General features: G+C 42.8%; 1 protein-coding gene across 1 annotated transcript in view; it reads left to right on the top strand.

The window, feature by feature from the left end:
• Nucleotides 1-9,377, top strand: part of IL1RL2 (interleukin 1 receptor like 2) — a 43,805-nt gene extending 34,428 nt beyond the window's left edge. Inside the window, exons 10-12 of the mRNA XM_056129312.1 lie at nucleotides 1,039-1,182; nucleotides 6,790-6,948; nucleotides 8,992-9,377. Of these exons, the coding sequence (XP_055985287.1) occupies nucleotides 1,039-1,182; nucleotides 6,790-6,948; nucleotides 8,992-9,377 (689 nt within the window). The remainder of the gene's footprint in view (nucleotides 1-1,038; nucleotides 1,183-6,789; nucleotides 6,949-8,991) is intronic.
• The last annotated feature ends 9,523 nt before the right edge of the window (nucleotides 9,378-18,900 follow it).

Below are 18,900 nucleotides of genomic sequence, written 5' to 3'. Positions count from 1 at the left end.
TCTAAAAATGGGGAGAATTTCTCTTCCTCTCTCCTTCTTCCCTTTTCTGGTGCTCTCCTTCCTAGAAGCTCCTTTTCTGGTAGCCCATGGTAAGCCTGTGGTAAGAGAAAAAGCTGTGCTCTTCCTCTTCTCAGATTTGTAGGAGCTTGTTTTCGGGTACTTGTATTTCTAGAGGAACTGGTTCTTCTTGGTCATTTTCCATGATGCATTCACTGTGAAGCTCGAGGAGAAACCACCTTTCCTGAGCCTGTCTCACAAACAGGTCCCTGGCCCAGGGTCTGCTGCACCAGGAGGAGGAGGTGGGCTTCGGGCTCTCACGGGTCTGAACGCCAGCAGTGAAGGCTTGCAAGCAAGGGGAATGAAACTTTTGACTTCTGATATCCAATTTTAAGTCAGCAAGATAGTGGTTTTAATCAGGCAATACTATAATCATGAACCAGAAGCACCCAGGAACTTCTCCACAAACATACTTCACCTCCATCACTGAGTATCTGGTATTGATCACAGAAGGTTTGGTCATGTGTGCTTTGAAAGAATTTCTCACACAATTGGATCATCACTCCACTTACCCTTGACATTTTGGGTTTCTCTGAGATCTCTTCCCAGCTTCCCAGGAAATCAATTGCTTCCTAAATGTTGTGGTCCAGACCAGATCATTCTTGCTCCCACACCATGATTTCACTGTATGAAACAGTGAAGCAGCAGTCTCAATGACATCAAATACATTTTCTGTTTGACATTTGTGATGCGATCTCTGTAAGTGAAGTAAATAATTGGCTGCTCTTTTTTTTTCCAACCAAACAGCAGTGTAATTTATTTTGTGTAAATATACAGGAGTATTAAAAGCCCAGAAAAAACACTTCTGAGTACGTCTGAGGGGGAAAACATCATGCCACCCCAAGGTATCCATCAAAAACACCATCATTGTTAATTGGCTCCTCTTTTATGTGAGGATCTGAAAGATCAAAGAAAAATAGCCATAAGTAGCCAATCTATTTATATGTGTATTTATCTGTTTATTTTTGCTGTCTTTTATAGTTCCAGATTTTCGAGCTTACTTGCTTGGTGGGCTTCTTGGCTTGATGTGTGTGGTAGTGTCTGTCACGTATATCTACAATGTTTTCAAAATTGATATTGTACTTTGGTATCGAAGTGCCTTCAGCTCTACTAGAGCCATGGAAGGTAAGTATGGTTATCCACTGAAAAATGTCATAATATAATTGACAGCCATCCATCCATCCATAGAACCACTGAAAATGCATTTTGTCATGATTTACTAGTTTTTCTTTCATCTTGTAGGCAAACATAGAGGAAGGAACCTCTCTGGAACATCATATTTCAGAGACATAATATGTCCATAGTCAGCAGCATGTATTTGGTCAAATGAGACTGCAGGCTAATAGTGAGTGAGTAAATATGTGTTAGATAGCAGGAGTCAGCATCTTCTGGGCACCCCTGTAGATGTTTTAGAAAGTTTCTTACAACCTTGGGTGCAGAAAAACATTTCCCCTGGAGCATAGTGCTCTCCGTCTATGACACCATTTCAAGGAAGTGGCTGTGGGAATAAAATTTATGTTAATGAAGGGAGGGTGGGATGAGCTGCTTGGGTCCTCCTTCCCAGCTGTGTGCTGGTGCTAGAAAAGACTTTCATCTCTGGATAGAGAAGACCCACCTGAGTTTGGATTTGGATCTCCCACTTAGTGTCTGTGTGATCTTAGAAAGGTACTTCATTCTCTTTTCTTTTTTTAGTGATAGAAAGGAAGAGAGGGAGAGAGAAAAGAGAGGGAGGGAGGAAGGAATGAGGGGAAGAAGAAAAATGGATGGAAGGAAAAGTGAAGGAAAGAAGAAAGGAAGGCAGGAAATAAGAGAAAGGAAGGCAGGGAGGTAGGAAGACAGGAACGCAGGATGGGAGGAAAGCAGGAAGGGAGGAAGGAAGGCAGGAAGGCAGGAAGGCAGGAAGGCAGGAAGGCAGGAAGGAAGGAAGGAAGGAAGGAAGGAAGGAAGGAAGGAAGGAAGGAAGGAAGGGAGGGAGAGAGGGAGGGAGGGAGGGAGGGAGGGAGGGAGGAAGGAAAAGAGGAAGGGAGACAGGAAGGGAGAGAGGAAGGGAGACAGGAAGGGAGAGAGGAAGGGAGAGGGAAGAAGGGAAGGAGGGAATGAAGAAAAGAGGGAGGAAAGAAGGGAGGAAGAAGTAAATGGAGGAAAACAAGAAGGGAAGGAGAGAAGGAAGGAATCATCCTGCATCAGAGCTGTTTCAGAGTATAGCTGCTTTAATACCCCCTAATTAGAGAGAAAATTAATATAAGACCAAAAGCAATCTGTGCAGTTCATTTCTATGAGATACACAGATTTGTACTTTTTAACCTCTTAGAAACTTGCAGATGACCAGACAGGAAAACCAGAAAGTGGCGTCCAAGTTCATTATCAGTCTCTGTTTCACAGTATAGTTTTCCCTACACTGTCTGTCCTGCATAGAGAAGCATGCCCTAAATTGCACCTTATTTTAACTTAAAATTTAGTATTCTTTAATGGGAGCCTGGGAGTCACATAGAAAATAACAAGCTTGTGATCTCTCTTTTTCATTAAACTTGGTTGTGGAAATCTGGTTTCTGTGGCCCATGTAACCTGAAACTGATGGTAACTTGGCTCAGCTTTGGGCTGTGTTTACTTCCTCTGACTCCAGAGACCACCCACCTATCGAGTCTGACAGAGGTATCCCTGGTTGACTGCTTTGACTCCAACTCTAGAAGTGGCTGTGACAACTGTTCCCAAAACTCCAGTTTGTGGCATGCCTCAGTGACTGACTCACAGACACTCCCTGCAACGTGTGTGCCAAGTGTGTGGAGACACTGTCTTTTGGTGAGGTCAAGTTTAGCAGGAAGAACAAGATGGATGGTGATTCACTCCTAGCAGAGGGGCTGAGCAGATGGCAAGGTACCTCTGCTCAGGCTGGGCCTCAGCCCTAGAGGGTTGAGGATTCAGAGCTGACAGTTTATGCTTCACTGTGATTATGTTTCAGATCCCAAAAGCACATGTGCTCTTTGTGATTCATTTCTCTGTGGTTCTGTCTATAAAAATTATCCTGTTGAAGGTTAGCACATGCATAGAATGATTTGAAGATATCTTCAAATCTTCTGAGTTATTGGGGGTAACCCAGGATGTGGTGAATGAAAAATACAATTGAAGGAGAAAAATGTGTCCTATTCATGATAATTTGCTTTACTCAATTAGATTAAGTTTTATAACATAGCCAGCAAGTGTGGAGGACTCACAGTTCTGTTAACAGTCATCCTCAAGCTTGTCTAAAGGCCAGATTTTCTCTATATTCTCTTAATTCATAGGAGATACTTGAAAAATTCTTTTGCCAGGTGTATGGAAATGTACAAAAATATAAAACAAGTTCACAAATCTAATAGGGAATTTTACAAATGCCTTACCTTATTCCAAATAGGTTTGTCTAGAATAACCGCATAGAAGATAACAATTAAAACTAATGCCAAGGCCAAGGGACATAGCTCAGTGGAGCACTCAGTATGCTGATCTGCTTCATGTGTGACTATTTGACTGGAACCTGTCTATGATCAGCTTTGTAACTCTGTATCACATAGGGATTTATGTGGCAGATTAGGTCCTGGATTTTATCCCCAATACCAAAATAAAAACAGAAGCATACAAAGAAAGTTAGTATAATAGTCACAGGAAAACAAAGGTTAGAAGAATCAAATAAAGCCTGGAGTTGAGTGAGGACAAATCTTGGATTGTTTTCAAAGGTGAACTTGCTTTAGCAAAAGCAATTAGCATTTAGCATTTCTTTGGTAATTGCCGCTCCCCCAAATTTTCCACTTGTTCAGGGAACACATGACTTTTTCTGGGACAAATTTCCAAGGAAATGTTTATTAGTAGAGAGTCCTCATTATTTTCCTTTGTTTGTTTCTTTTTGGGGAGTGGCATACCAGCAATGAACAAGGACCACTCCTAGATCTGCACTCAGGGATCACTCTTGGCATTGTTCAGGACCATATGGGGTGTTGGGAATTAAACCTGGGTTGGCCACATGCAAGGCAAATCCCCTCCTGGTGTACTATCTCTCCAGTCTTCGGAATCCTAGTTTTTATGCTGTTATGGAATTTCAACCCCATCCCTATAGTAAGTGAAGAAATATATTTTATATATATTTCAAAACATTTCTTCTACCATGCATTTGCTCTAAAATGCCAAATCTAATACAATTTACTAAAGGCACTTATACAAAGAACAATTGGACGTATCCACCTTCTCCATTGGTGCAGTTTGGTCAAGGTTTAAACCTTAGCGATATCTCATCTGGAGAAAGTAGGAAATTAAATAATCTTAAATCAGACCTTAATAAACATTAATGTATGAAAAGAAACTTTTGTTTTTTTGCCAACAGAATATAAGGGAATATGCCAGTGGTGCTAGAAACAGTGAAGCAGTCTTGAATCCCCTTAGAAAGAGTCAGGGTAAACTCTTATACCCTGAAAGCAAATAAATAGAGATAATTTGGGAACCCTAGATGGGGTGGGGCCATGAGCAAGGTAGGCTCCCTACACATTGTGTACTATTGCTCCAGCCCACGGACATATTTTTATCTCTAAGCCTATGGGCATGTTTCCCTGTTAGATCTGCATCTTGTTCATCTCACTGCTGGTGTGTGCAGGCACTGTTCCTTGTTTTTAAACTCTTGCTCACCTTGGTGGGGAGCTACTTAGACTCCTCCAGCATTACACAACAGATTTCGACAGTCAGTTTGGATGTTCATCTCTGTTATATGAATGTCCAATGGCAATCACAAAATCCACTGCTGGCTCTGAGGTTGTAAAAGTTGCAGCCAATTTTGCCCAGTGCACTGAGGACCATTCTCCTCTGGTCATACTGATGGAAACAACAGAATAATTTCTTTTTTCCAGTAACCTCATAGGGACTGACAGTCATGCAAGGAGACTCAGGGTAAAAATGAGGGCGTGTGTGGCCTTGAGAAATGGTATCCTCTCTCTCATGTCAACTTGACCCTTGTTTTATTTGGACAAGGCCACTTCCCTTGCAGGTACAATCTATGAAAAGGAGATGCTTCTAAAATCTCTTCTTAGATTCAGATGAATGACAGTTGAAACTGACCAGTTACTAGAGGATCAATGTAGCCAAATCTGAAACTTAAAATTTGCAGGAACCCAGTTATGGGAAGGGGTACATTTTTGAAAGTTCTATTTTCAGAATTCAGAAAAGGTTCTGGCAATAATTATCAGGGAAAAACTTTCCTAGGCTTCCAAAGGAGGGGGAAAATAACTGCTTTTTACCCAAGTCCAGTTCATTTTAGTCACTCTAAAATGGGAGTGAAAACTGAGAAACACTTACAATCCACAGCCATAGGACCAGAGAATCAAACCTTTTCCCTCACCCTGATTACCAAAAGCTTATTTACAGCAATTCCTTTTTCTCAGTACATGACTCAAGTTCATGAAAAAATATGACATTCTAATAAAAATAATATACAGTTTGAAGGGACAGAGAAAACATCAGAACCAGGCATTGAAGGGATGTTGGCAAAAAATTAGACCAGGAATTCTAAGCAATTTATGAATAATGTGACAAAAATTCTAACACCGTAACTGCATGGGAAAATATGGGGAAAAACATGGGGAAAAATGTATGCAGAGAGAGGCAAACCCCAAGGGAAATAAGAAACAAAAGAAATGATATTTTCAAAAAAGTATTGCAAAAGAAAGGAAGTGACTCTCATTGACCTCTTAGGAATCTAGACACAGTTGAAGAAAAAGTGTCTGAGCTTGTAGATAGAGTACTAAAGAACTAGAGGACAACTATGAAAGGCAAAACATATATGCAATAAAATCCCTGAATTCCTGTAAGGGAATAAAAGATAGGAACTATAACCTCTCTCTCTGTAGTGCAAACCATAATGCTCAAAATGGGAAGGGGGGTGGAGAGAGAAAGGGGAGAGGAAAGAAAGAGAGAGTGAAATAGAGTGAGAGAGAAAGGAGGGATGAGGACATTGATGGTGGGAAATGTACACTGGTGGAGGGACAGGTGTTGAAACACTGTATGACTGGAACCTAACCTTGATCAGCTTTGTAATGCTGTATCTCACGGGGAATATATATATATTGAAAAGGAGATGCTTCTAAAATCTCTTCTTAGATTCAGATGAATGACAGTTGAAACTGACCAGTTACTAGAGGATCAATGTAGCCAAATCTGAAACTTAAAATTCGCAGGAACCCAGTTATGGGAAGGGGTACATTTTTGAAAGTTCTATTTTCAGAATTCAGAAAAGGTTCTGGCAATAATTATCAGATATATATATCTGATATATATATATCAGAACATTTGGATCTTAGCAATTTCTCACCTCGTATGAAACTAGCTAATAAAAACTAGTTTGCTGGGGTGTTACTAGAGGGTAGCAGAACTGGGGAAAAGAAATACCCAAGTCACGTACATTTCAGTTACTCTGAAGTGGGAGCCAAAGCAGAGAATCACTGATCGATGCATCACGTGATCGATGCATCACGGGTCATAGGCTTATCTTGAGTCTGAGACTAAGCAGAAGCTCAGAGGATGCTCCTATCCAGCCTCCACCAATGCTGAAAAAATGAGATTAATGTGATAAGACAGTATTGGACACAAGAGAAGTCACAATTGAACACTGTGAAGACTTTAGACGCAAATAAAAATGATGGTAGCATTCATGTTTCCACATTAATATCAGAGCACACAGTAGGGATGATTCTAGGTGCTTGTCCATTTCATTTTCAGATGGAAAGCTCTATGATGCTTACGTCTTATACCCAAAAACCCAAGAAAACAAGAGCCCTGAGGTGGACACTCTGGCATTGAAGATCCTCCCTGAGGTGCTGGAGAGACAATGTGGATACAAGCTCTTTATATTTGGCAGAGATGGGATTCCTGGGCAAGGTATGCCTTCATTGAGGTACAGAATCAACAAACAAATCAGAAAGAGCCCTCTTCACTTTGCTTATGTTAAGGCACTCTCCCATAGAATCACAAGGTCCCTTTTCCAGAGGCTACCAGCCCATATCTCCTGAGCAGAAGAGATTACAATCAAAATGGAAAGCAAATGTTTAGAAATGAAAAGGAGACTGAGGCCGGCCTTTGTTCTCATGTGCTCAAAACCCACTCATGACTGTTGAATGTCGGTCTGATTATCCAATTAGTTCATATTTAATGTTGAGTTGATGGGTCGGGAACATAGTACAGAAGGCAGGAGTGCATTTTTGGCATGTACAAGATCCCGAGCGCAGCTTCCAGCACAGCACAGTTCTCAGAGCAACCCTGGATATAGCCTTGGGTTATGTAACCAACTGCTGGTCAGGACCATGCAGTACACCACAGCAGTGGGCCTAGCACTGAACAATCTGGCCTCAGGTCTCATTGGGAGAGACTTGCAGGGACCTTGGGCACTGCATGGGAGTATATATATATATATATATATATATATATATATATATATATATCTGATGCTATAAATCTCAAACCCAGCTGCTCATCTCCTGTCTTTATTTACACCTTCCAGGTAATAGGCGAGTGCCTTTGGGCAATGCGATTTATGTCTCTGAGCTTTGGTCTCTTCCCTGGCTAGACTGAGAAAATTTAGTGATATCAAACCTGAGAAAGACAGAGCTTAGCACCTGCTGGAGAATCAGTAGAGGAAAATTTCCCTCCTGTCCACATATTTGTCTTCCCTTTAATGCGAAGGAGCAGAGATTTCAACCTGGAGCAGGTCACAGGCATAAGCAGTTTGAAAATCTCTGCCTTTCACCATTGCTGGTTATTCTCTAGGGTATTATTGTATCACTATCATCCTGTTCATCCATTTACTTGAGCGGGCGCCAGTTACGTCTCCATTCCTCCCAGCCCTGAGATTTTAACAGCCTCTCCTGTCTCATCTTTCCCAACGCTGCCATATTGGAGGCTCTTTCAGGTCAGGGGAATGAGACCGATTATTGTTACTGTTTTTGGCATAGTGAATATGCCACAGGTAGCTTGCCAGACTCTGCCTTACTCTAGGGTACTTGACTGAAATCTTGTAATCTTCTTTTCCAGTCCCCAGCAAGCCAAGATTGCTAGCATTTATTTGGTGCTGGCCTTTTCTTAGTCACTTTGTTTCATGTGCTTTGGGTTGTAGGCTACTCATGTTTATAGTGAGATACAAGGCTATCTGTTTCAAGTTGTAAATTTATCATTGAAGAGGAAATGGATACTGGTCCAGAGCTTGTAATGACCATGCTAGAGACCCTAATTTCATTAGCGCATTGATACTCATTTAGTCACTTACCCAGCAAATATTTACGGAGCAATTGCTATATGCTACCTAGTGGTACAAGATCTAGACATACAAAAACAAACCCAAAAGGAGAATCTTCTCTTGAGGAATCAATGTATCCTGCTAATCATGAGGCAGTAGGAGACTGAATCATATCTGCAGAGATGGATAATTCCAGAACTCTGCCTTTCCAAAGGAATCATCAGGGTGTGTGAAAGTGATTTCTGAGTAAGTCCTAGAAATCATCATTATCTAAAAGAGATGATGCACAAGTGAGAAACACAACAAAAGAACTGGCACAGCATCTAAGCTATCTTCATTTCCTCAATCCTTTCAAATGTCATTTACTGTAAGAAACATAATCATTGTCTGATGGAACCAGACTTTCAACCATGTCCAGGAATAAAGTTGACAAAATTCTGCTTGATACGGTTGACAGTGGGTGTAGCAAAAGTTCTGTGTGTGGAGGAAAGTCATGCATGGAAAAACATGACTCATGCATGCAGAGAACCAATTTTTCAGGGAAAGTTACACAGCTTTTTCAAAGAAGAGGTGACAAATGTTCATACATACTTGAATCCATTCTTAGTGCTCCGTTCTCCTACCCTCGCTGGCATGAAGACCCAAGCTGTTTCCCATCTGAGATGTTTGCAGCCTCTCTTCTTTATTTCCAGCCGTGGCCAACGTCATCGATGAAAACATTAAACTCTGCAGGAGGCTGATCATCGTGGTCGTGGCGGAATCGCTGAGCTTGGAGCTGTTAAAGACCATGTCGGAAGAGCAGATCGCCATCTACAACGCTCTCGTCCACAACGGCATGAAGGTCATCCTCATCGAGCTGGACGAGGCCACGGACTACACGGCCTTGCCCGAGTCCATCCAGTACATCAGACGGAAGCACGGCGCCCTCCAGTGGAGCGGGGCGCTGACGCGGCAGCCGCAGTACGCCCAGAGCAAGTTCTGGAAGAAAGTGAGGTACCACATGCCGCCCAGGCGGTGTCCACCCTCGCCCCCCGTCCAGTTGCTGACTCACACGCCCTGTGACCGCACAGCGAGCTAGCTGGCAGCTAGGGCAGGCGCCCTGCTGTTTGAACGGGGGGCGGCTCACAGTTGGACATGTCTTCTGAGTTTGTTCCATCCGATCTAGAGAGTGGGTGTGTGCTTGCCAGGACCAGCACTGCTGCTTTGAGGGGGTTCCCAACCCCTGTCCAGAAGGCGTCCAGTCTCTACTGGCTCTGAAGGTGCAGGGACTCACACACGGAGCACAGAGTTCCAGGGCTCAGTAGGCCAGGGAGTTGCCCTGCAGAGGGCAGAAGTTGGTCTGGCATGTGCTGTGACCCCTGAAATGGGACCTGACTCATTAGGGCAGTGCAGAAAGAGCAGCCATGTGCTTGGGGAGGGCCAGTGGCCAGCAGGGTCACGGCACCTTCTCTTGCCTGACCACAGCTGCGGGCATAGTTTGTCAGGATAACCTGCCTCATCTAGAAGCCCTGTCATTTTTTTCCCCTTTTTGTCTTTTTGGGTCACACCTGGCGATGCACAGGGGTTACTCCTGACTCATGCACTCAGGAATTACTCCTGGCGGTGGTCTGGGGACCATATGGGATGCTGGGAATGGAACCCAGGTCAACCGCGTGCAAGGCAACTGCCCTACCCGCTGTGCTATCACTCCAGCCCCGCCCCTGTCATTTCTCAGCACAAAACACAACCGTGGCCAGAGTCTCAGAGCATCCTGCTGAAATGACAGATTTCCCAGACAGGTGACACTGTGGTGGCTCTCCACAAATCTCCTTCCCCATGGGCTCAGGCCATGAAAGAAAGATTTCTTCTGTCTCTTCTCTCTTCACTCCTTGAGGGTTCAGTGACAGGAGAGCAGCACCTGGTGGGGCCACCAGCAGGTCATAAGGTTACAATCAACAGCTGATGAGTAGTCCTTTCCATGAAACCTTTGCAGCCTGGGTAGCCTGGAAATGGATTACAATTCCTCATGGAGGATTTTCAAGTTTAAAATCTGGTTTTTGTTTCTTTTTCTGTTTGTTTGATTTTTTAGGCTACATCCATTTGTTGTCAGGGATCACTCCCGGTGGGGCTTGGGGGCTGGGGAACGAAGCTGAGTGGGCCTCATGCAAGGCAGATGCCTTACCCGCTATACTAGTGCTTCAACCTCAATAAAATCTTTTTTATGGTGAACCAAGAGAAAAATGATGATTTCTTGTGTGTTTCCTGTAGCACTATACATGCACACACAAAAATACACTCAAACACACATCCCAGAGTAAATTCAGTGAATTTGTACACTGGTGAATGCCAGTGTACAAATCCTTACAGGAGTTGGACACTGGTGACAGTACTCCCAGGGGCCATACAGAGAGGGGTGGTATTCACAGGGGTTGTACTAAGGGTGACAGTACTCACAGGGAGTTACAGTGTGTTCCAGTACTCACAGGAGTTGTATACCGTGCAACAGTGCTCACTGGAGTGTACACTGAGTGACAGTATTCACGTGGGCTGACAGTACTCTCATGGGCAGTTCAGAGGGTGGCAATGTGCACAGGTTTCCATTGAGCTACAGTAGTAGCTGGGTTGCACATTGTGTGATGGCATTCACCTGGTGTACACACTTGCTGGCAGGGCTGCCCCTTTCATCATTCTAGTAAAACTGTAGATACCTTTTAAAGGAAAATTCCCACCTAAGGACAGTTGAAAGGTCAGAAGAATTGCCCACAGCTTGATAGCCAATCTCATGCGCTGGGGGAAAAAGGTAACTGGGCTGGAGAGAGGAGCACTAAATAAATTATGGTTGGGGGGATCACTTGGGATAGTAGATGCATATTGAAAGTAGATTATGGACCAAATATGATGGCTGCTTATTACCTGTATTGCAGACCATAACATGCCAGAGAATAGAGTAAGAAGGAATGTACCTGCCATAGGAGCAGGAGGTGGGAAGGAATAGGGGTGGGGGAAGGATACTGGGAACATGATGGTGGAAAATGGGCTCTGGTGGATGGATGGGTACTTGAACATTAACTGAAATACAATCATGAACGTCTGTAACTCTGTAAATGTATCTCACAATGATTCATTAAAGGTAAAGGTAAAGGTAAAGGCCCTCCCGTTGATCGTCGATTTGCTCGAGCGGGCCCAGTAACGTCTCCATTGGAGACTTTGTTGTTACTGTGTCTGGCATATCGAATACTCTCGGTAGCTTGCCGGGCTCTCCGAGAGGGGCGGAGGAATCGAACTCGGGTTGACCATGTTGGCCGCTTATAAGGCGAACGCCCTACCCGCTGTGCTATCATTAAAATAAAAATAAAGTAAAAATATAAAAATAAAAGAAAATTCCACATACATACATTTTCCCTTTAACTTGAGAAACAGAGAGAATGTTTAAGATTATTAGTGGTCAGTAAAGAAGCCCATAGGTTGCATGATTAGAACCTGGCCCTAGAAATACTTTGGCTCATGTTTTGGAGCTGCTGTTTCAGATTTTTATGGAATCCTATGCCCAGGTCTGGTGACAGGAGCCATCCAGAATCCCCCAAAATGTCCCTTGTAAAGTGAAGCACATAGAACTTGAGTGGTTCTTTTCACATCTTCTAGCTATCCCTTCCTAACTAGCTCACCCCAGGGGATTCTGGGTATGTTGCTCCTGCTTCATTTCTTCAGCTCTTGAGCAAACTCAGCCTTCTCTGTCCACTCAAGAGTGCCAGACTTGTTTCTTTGTGCAGGATGTGGATGACTGGGAAACTCAGGCTTCAGTGGGGCATCCTCTCCACTCCCACGGGGACACTGGGGTCTGAAACCCCCTCCAGGGTTCATGACAGAGCCAGGATTGGCAGCTCTACTTCCTTAATGGGTTTCCTTTTGACATCATGGGAATCTTTTTTTTTTTGATCCTGACATCAGTTGTGATTGAAATTAAATGTAAAATACTGCAAATCACTGTAGGTGGACTTCTAGAAAAAACTCGAGCTAGGCTTTTGTGATTTCTCTGGATTTTCTCTTGACTTTGTTAGAGCTCATCACTGTTTTTTGTCTTGTTTATAACCAGCAATGAGCACTATTATATTGTTATGTTCAACATTAAATGTAGCCCATAAAGAGTACCAAATGTAAACACATTCTAAATAGCTGAGTACTCACAGATTTCCATCTCATTCTCAACTTTAGTTTTATTAAACACTTTCATCTTCAGCTTCCACTAGTTTTTTAATGAGGATGCAGTGTAGAAAAAATACAAGTAATGAACCTGACCTTGCCATTGAGATATGAAGAGATAAGCTGTGGAGAGAGGGCACAACACCCTAGAACTTCTACCCCCAGTAGGAGCCCACAGTGACTCAGAGCTTCCTGAAATAAGCTGAGTTTGACCTTTTCTGAGCTCTTGACCTTGCTACTATTTATAAACTTTCCTCCAACATATAACTGACTTTTACAAGGCAGTGTCTGGAAAATAAAAACAGTGGAATATTTTCCCCCTGGAATCCTCCTTGAAATAAGAGATGTTTCTATAGCTGACAAAGCCCCAGTGTCTGGAAGAAAGCTCTGGGGGTGGGGGCAGGGGGTAATGGGAAATGAGCTGACTGTGCCACTCTGGGTCTGAAGTGGGAGCCACTGGCATCTCAGGGAATTCTGGGCTCCTGATGGATGGACACAGAGCCTTCTGCCACTCACCTCATTCTGCCAAGACACATTTTGGAAAGGGGAAATTAGACAATGGTACTTGTTCTCCCATGTCATTATTCCTTGGAGACAATTACCACGTTCTACCATCAAAGCTCTTGTGAAGCCACATGTGTCTGATGCTTTAAATGACCAAGAAGAGGTAAGTAGAGGGAATGGAGCCAGCATTTGATTTGAACCACCAAGGAAACATCACCCACTCATCATTAGGCTGCTGTCCAGCTCCCAACACTCACCCCTGAGCAGGTGAGAACAAGCAGTCACACACACAGAACCAGTCACACACACACGTGCACACATGATTCTCTCATCTTCTCATCTTCTGTCAATGCAGTGCTACAGCTTAGGGCTAGGTTGGGATTTGAGACATTAAGTTCAGCTGGGTTATGGAGGGGAGCTGCACGGGTGAAACCTGGGTAGCCCTCATATCTCACCAGCTTCCTAAATAAAGTGAGTCATGAGCTATGGTGGGAAGAATCTCTTTTGGAAACTGCCGTCCGAATGGTCGGTCATTGTCTTTTCTGCTCCCATGTCCACAATGCAAAATCAAACTGACTGCTCAGACTGTTAGAAGGCCTTGAAAAATGTACCAGACTCAGTTTCTGAAATACAAATCACATTATTATTTGTCTAGCACCCAGGAGAAAATCACTATTTTCTTTTCAATCTGGTTAACAACAAACATCTCATTTCTACGGCAGTAAATCTGTCACATTCAGGTATTTACATCTCAGTTACACCATCCTGGCAGTGAAGTTAAGCTCTGATTATAATCATAGAAAAATGTGGGGACATATGTAATAATAACCTTCCCTTTTTCAGTACTCAGTGGATGCCTTGCTTTTCAATCTGACAGCTACTATTTTAAGTTTTTAAAAAGTCACCATGATTTACAATACTGCTAATGTTGTTTTTGTTGTTGTTGTTGGTAGTAGTAGTGGTGGTGTTTGTTTTGGGACCATACCTAGTGGTGTTCAGTGGTGACTCCTGGCTCTGCACTCAGTGATAACTCCTACTATGTTCAGGGGACAAATGGGTTGCAGGGGGATTGAATCTGGGTTGACTACATGCAAAGCAAGTGCCCTTACCTGTTGTACTATCTTCCTGGTCCTATGATACTGCTAATACTAGTGTGAACTGCATGCACTCTTATAACACCATACCCTCAAACATAGAGTATGTCTCCCTCCCCCATTGTCTAAGAGGCCCTGCCCCCTCGCCGCACCATGGTAAGCCTAGTTCTGTAGACTAGTTCTCAAGTTCAGTTGCCTTTGGCTATTTGTTATTCCCTGACTATGCTTCTTTATGCCCCATCAGGTCATCCTTTATCTGTCCCTCTGCTGACTAAATTCACTCAGTGTTATACTATCCAGATCTGTCCATGTAGCAGGAATTTTTATGATTTCATTTTTTCTTAAAGTCGAGTCATATCCCATTGTGTGTATGTAACATAGTTCCTTTATCCAGTCATCTGTTCTGCGGGGGCTTGGCTTATTTCCAGATTTTGGCTATTGTGAATAATGCTGCAGAGAACATAGGAGCAAAAGTGACTTTTCAGAATAGAATTTTTGGTCTTTGGGGGTAGTGGTGTTCAGTATTTTCTTTAATTTATTAATGCTGCCTCTAATTTAGCCCTAGGAATACTGGAGAACTGGAGTTCACCAATAATAGATGCTCTGACCCCCAGAACTCCTCTGATCTTAATTTTCCCCTTTCTTATCTTTGATAATGTCATTAAGACTTATGCACACCCTCCCCTCTTCCCTGCCCCCCATATCCCCCTACCCAGCAACAGTGCTCAAATTACCACCTTTATGAAAAAGAGGTTTAGGTTGGGAGTAGATGATATTTTCAATGTATTTCTCAGATGTTGGCAGCCTGAAGACTCTATTAAAATATTTTTATTTAGGGACTATGATTTATAATACTGAAATTTGTGGAATCTTAGGCATCTAATATTTTAACTGTGAGACCCACCATAGGTGTCAGTGACCTTCCACCAGTGACCCAGGGGGCCCTCACTCCCTACCCGGCTCCTAACATACTATCAGCACATAAGAATGTGACAGACTTCTATGTATATACTTCATAGCCTATTATTTTACTGTACTATTCGTTGTTTCTAAGAGGTTTTTTTGTTTTGTTTTGTTTTTTAATGGAAGTTTTAGGGTCATTTGAAAATAGTCATAGTTTGACTTCTTTTCCAACTTGAATACCTTTGATTCTTTTTTCTAGCCTATTTGTTGCAGCTAAGACAGTGCCACAGTGCTACAGGAATTCCAATATTATATCAAATAGCAGTGGAGAGAGTTGGATATCCTTGCCTTGGGCCAGATCTCAGGGGCAATTCTTTCAACTTTCCACCACTGAGTATGATTCTGGCCACTGAGTTTGTTGTCAATGGCCATTACTATCACTTAATCACTTGATCACTTGACTTCTGTTAATCGTCCATTTGCTCGAGCGGGCACCAGTAACATTTCCATTTGTCCCTGTTGTGTGCTAGTGTAGCCCAATGGTGTCTGTTCGTTCTAGGAATGCGAAGAGCCTCAAACCGATTGTTCAGGATCTTGATGAAGAAGTCTGATCATCTGGTAGGTGGGCGGCCACGTGGTCTTTTGACATCCTGTGGAATACAGTCAGTAATGGCTCTAGTCCAGCGTCATCTCCCTTAATCTCACTACATGTCCAGCCCATCTGATTTTTGATGCCTTGGCAAACAAGACAGAGTCCTTGATTCTTGATCACTGATGGAGGTCAGAACTCCATTCTTTCTCTCATTTGAGTGAAACGTGATACTCCAAGCATAGCTCTTTCAATTCCTCTTTGGGAGACCTGAATAGAGTTCTCATCCTGTTTGCATAGGGCCCAGGTCTCTGAAGCATATGTTAATGCAGGAAGAACAGTGGAATCGAAGAGATTTGCCCAGAACCAGAGGTTCTTTGTCCTCTTAGCTATATCTTCGACAATCTTGAAGGCATTCCAAGCTGCTCTCTTCCTCCTGCGCAACTCAGGTGCCAGGTCATTCATCATGTTGACTTCTCGACCTAGGTACAAATAACTGTTGCATTCAGAGATGGTCGTTTCATTGAGAGCAAATGGAGCATCAAGAACAAGACTGTTTCTAAATAATCAATGGAAAACCAGCAGGACTTTACTACTGTACAAGAAGGGAGACATCCATGACATTGGAACAATCACCTAATCTGCCTATTGTCTGTCATCTACAAGTTGTTCACTCGAGTCATCCTGAATAGGATTGGCACAACAATAGATGAAGGACAGCCATGTGAGCAAGCTGGGTTCCACAAAGGATTCAGCACTATCGACCATATCCACACGATAACCAAGCTCATTGATGTTTCTTGGGAGTTCAAGATCCTGCTCTGTCTAACATTCATTGATTTAAAGAAGGCCTTTGATTCTGTTGAGATGGAAGCGGTCATTGAAGCCCTAGCCAATCAGGGCATTCAAACTCAATACATCAGGATCCTCTGTGAGCTGTATTATGGATTCACTACCAGGATCTCACCATTCTACAAAGAAGTAATCATCGATGTCAAGAGAGGGGTTCGGCAGGGTGGTACCATTTCACCAAAACTCTTCAGTGCTACCCTTGAGAACATCATGCGACGACTGGAATGGGAAGGAATGGGAGTGTAGATAGATGGTCGGCAACTACACCACCTCTGCTTTGCTGATGACATTGTTCTAATAACACCAAACATTAGGCAAGCGGCACAAATGCTGGCCGACTTCGACCGTGAGTGTGGATAGGTCAAACTATGGCCATTACTATCATGAGAGAGTTTCCTTTTAAGTTTACTTTGTTGTAGGTTTTGCTCATGAATAAATGTTCAATTTTGTCAAAATATTTCTTGACATTGATATAATCACATGATTTTTATCTCTCCTTTTGTTGATATTACATTAAATAAATGGATTTGCATATGTAGAATCCACCCTTGAATTCCTTAGATGAGTCTCACTTCATTGTGGTATATTCTCTTTTTTATAGGCTATTGAATTCAACTCTCCAAGTTCTGTTAAAGATGTTTGCACTAATCAGGAAAATTTATCAGAAATTTTCTTTTGAATAATATATCTACACTTTTTTTTAGATTTTTATTAGTGAAACACCATGAGGTACAGTTGTAGATTTACAAATTTTTGTGCTTGGGTTTCAGTTATACAATGATTGAATACCCATTCTCCACCACCACTGATCCCAGTATCCCATCCCCCCATCCCACACTGTCTCTGTAGCAGGGCATTCCCCTTTGTTCTCTCTCTCTTTTTGGGTGCTGTGGTTTGCAAAAGAGGCATTGAGTGGCAATACACTTGCTAATAGGGTAATGTTGGTTTCATCGAAGCTGTTAGAAAGGTTCCTTGTTGCTGTGATATTTTGGAAGAGTTTAAAGAGTAAAGATAGTAAGTTTTTGAAGCTTTGCTGGAACTTACCAGTGAACTCATCTGAACCAGGGCTTTGTTCTTGGGGGAGATTTTTAGTTATTGGCATTTGCCTTGCATGTGGGTGACCCAGGTGTGATTCCTCTGTTCCTCTAGAAGAGCCCAGCAAGCTACCAAGAGTATTCCGCCCATACGGCAAAGCCTGGCAAGCTTCCTGTGGCATATTCGATATGCCAAAAACAGTAACAACAAGTCTCACAGTGGAGATGTTGTTGGGATCGGGAGTTCCCTAGCCCTGGGAGGCGCAGAGAGAGCAGATAGACACAATTCCTGCAGGAGTAAAAACGGGGTTTATTTAGACCAGCATGCTGGGGCTCCGCAGCATACCCCCAAAATGGGCAGTGGCTGAGAGCCCCGAACTTCTTCAAAGGGGATCTTATATAGGCCTTCACTGGCCATTACAGCAAAGCCCGCGCATTTCATAGCCAATAGATTTGTAACAACATATACTTTCTTAACCAATCCATTTAAAAGTACCTCACTCCTTAGCCTATAGATTCAAAGATCAGCATTTACGGACATCGATTGTCAGCACATGCAAGGTTATAGCTGGAATCATTAAGCCTTAGGTAATCTCCCTTGACCATCCTCGTTTTGAGTTACCCAAGTCTGCAGGGTGCTTTAGTGAGACAATACATTCCAGGAAAGGGCAATTTCCCCCAACCACCCGCATCCTGAGTTATCCTTTACCCAAATCTGCAGGGTGCTTTACTGAGACAATACATTTCAGGGACAGTAAATCACTTTCCAAGTCCCCTCTCCCCCAGGTGCAAAGCAGCCAAGCAGTCTTACAGAAAGCAATGTTGCAAGTTAGCTAAAGTACACAAAAATTTGATGCCCTAATATGGATTCTTTCAATGTTACTGGTGCCCACTCAAGCAAATTAATGAACAACGAAAGGACAGTGCTATTGTGCTATTTCCTTGATTTGTCTTTTCAGGTTTTTACTTCCTCCTCTTTAGTTTTGGGAGGCTCATATGATTTTAAAAATTTATTCATTTCTTCTAGGTTCTTTAGTCTAATTGCATAGGATTATTTGTAATTACCTCTTACAATCTTATATTTCTGAGATGACCTCATTTTGATTTTATCCCCATCCCATGCTGAACCATGTGCAAGACAGGACAGAGACAGAGGATAGATTCCCAGATTGAGTGGAAGTGCTGATATCCACCACCAAGGCCATTGATAATTACTGAAGCCATGAGCTATGGGGTTTGATTTTTTATTGTTCTTAGCTTTAGTCGAGCTTTCAAAAATACTGGTAACAGCCAAGGAATTTGGTTAATGTTCAACTTGTGTTCCCCAAAATAGTTTGAAAAACATCGCCTTCCCTCCAGCAGATATGCCACCCAGCCAAGCAAAACAGGCTTCATTTTCAATCAACCAGGCTTTATCATAACTTCTAGGGCTCTTGATCTAATTGT

Source organism: Sorex fumeus, unplaced genomic scaffold, assembly GCF_029834395.1.
Source record: "Sorex fumeus unplaced genomic scaffold, SorFum_2.1 ptg000006l, whole genome shotgun sequence".
NCBI lineage: Eukaryota > Metazoa > Chordata > Mammalia > Eulipotyphla > Soricidae > Sorex > Sorex fumeus.
The sequence above is the reverse complement of the archived record's forward strand: the minus strand, read 5'-3'. Positions and strand labels throughout refer to the sequence as shown.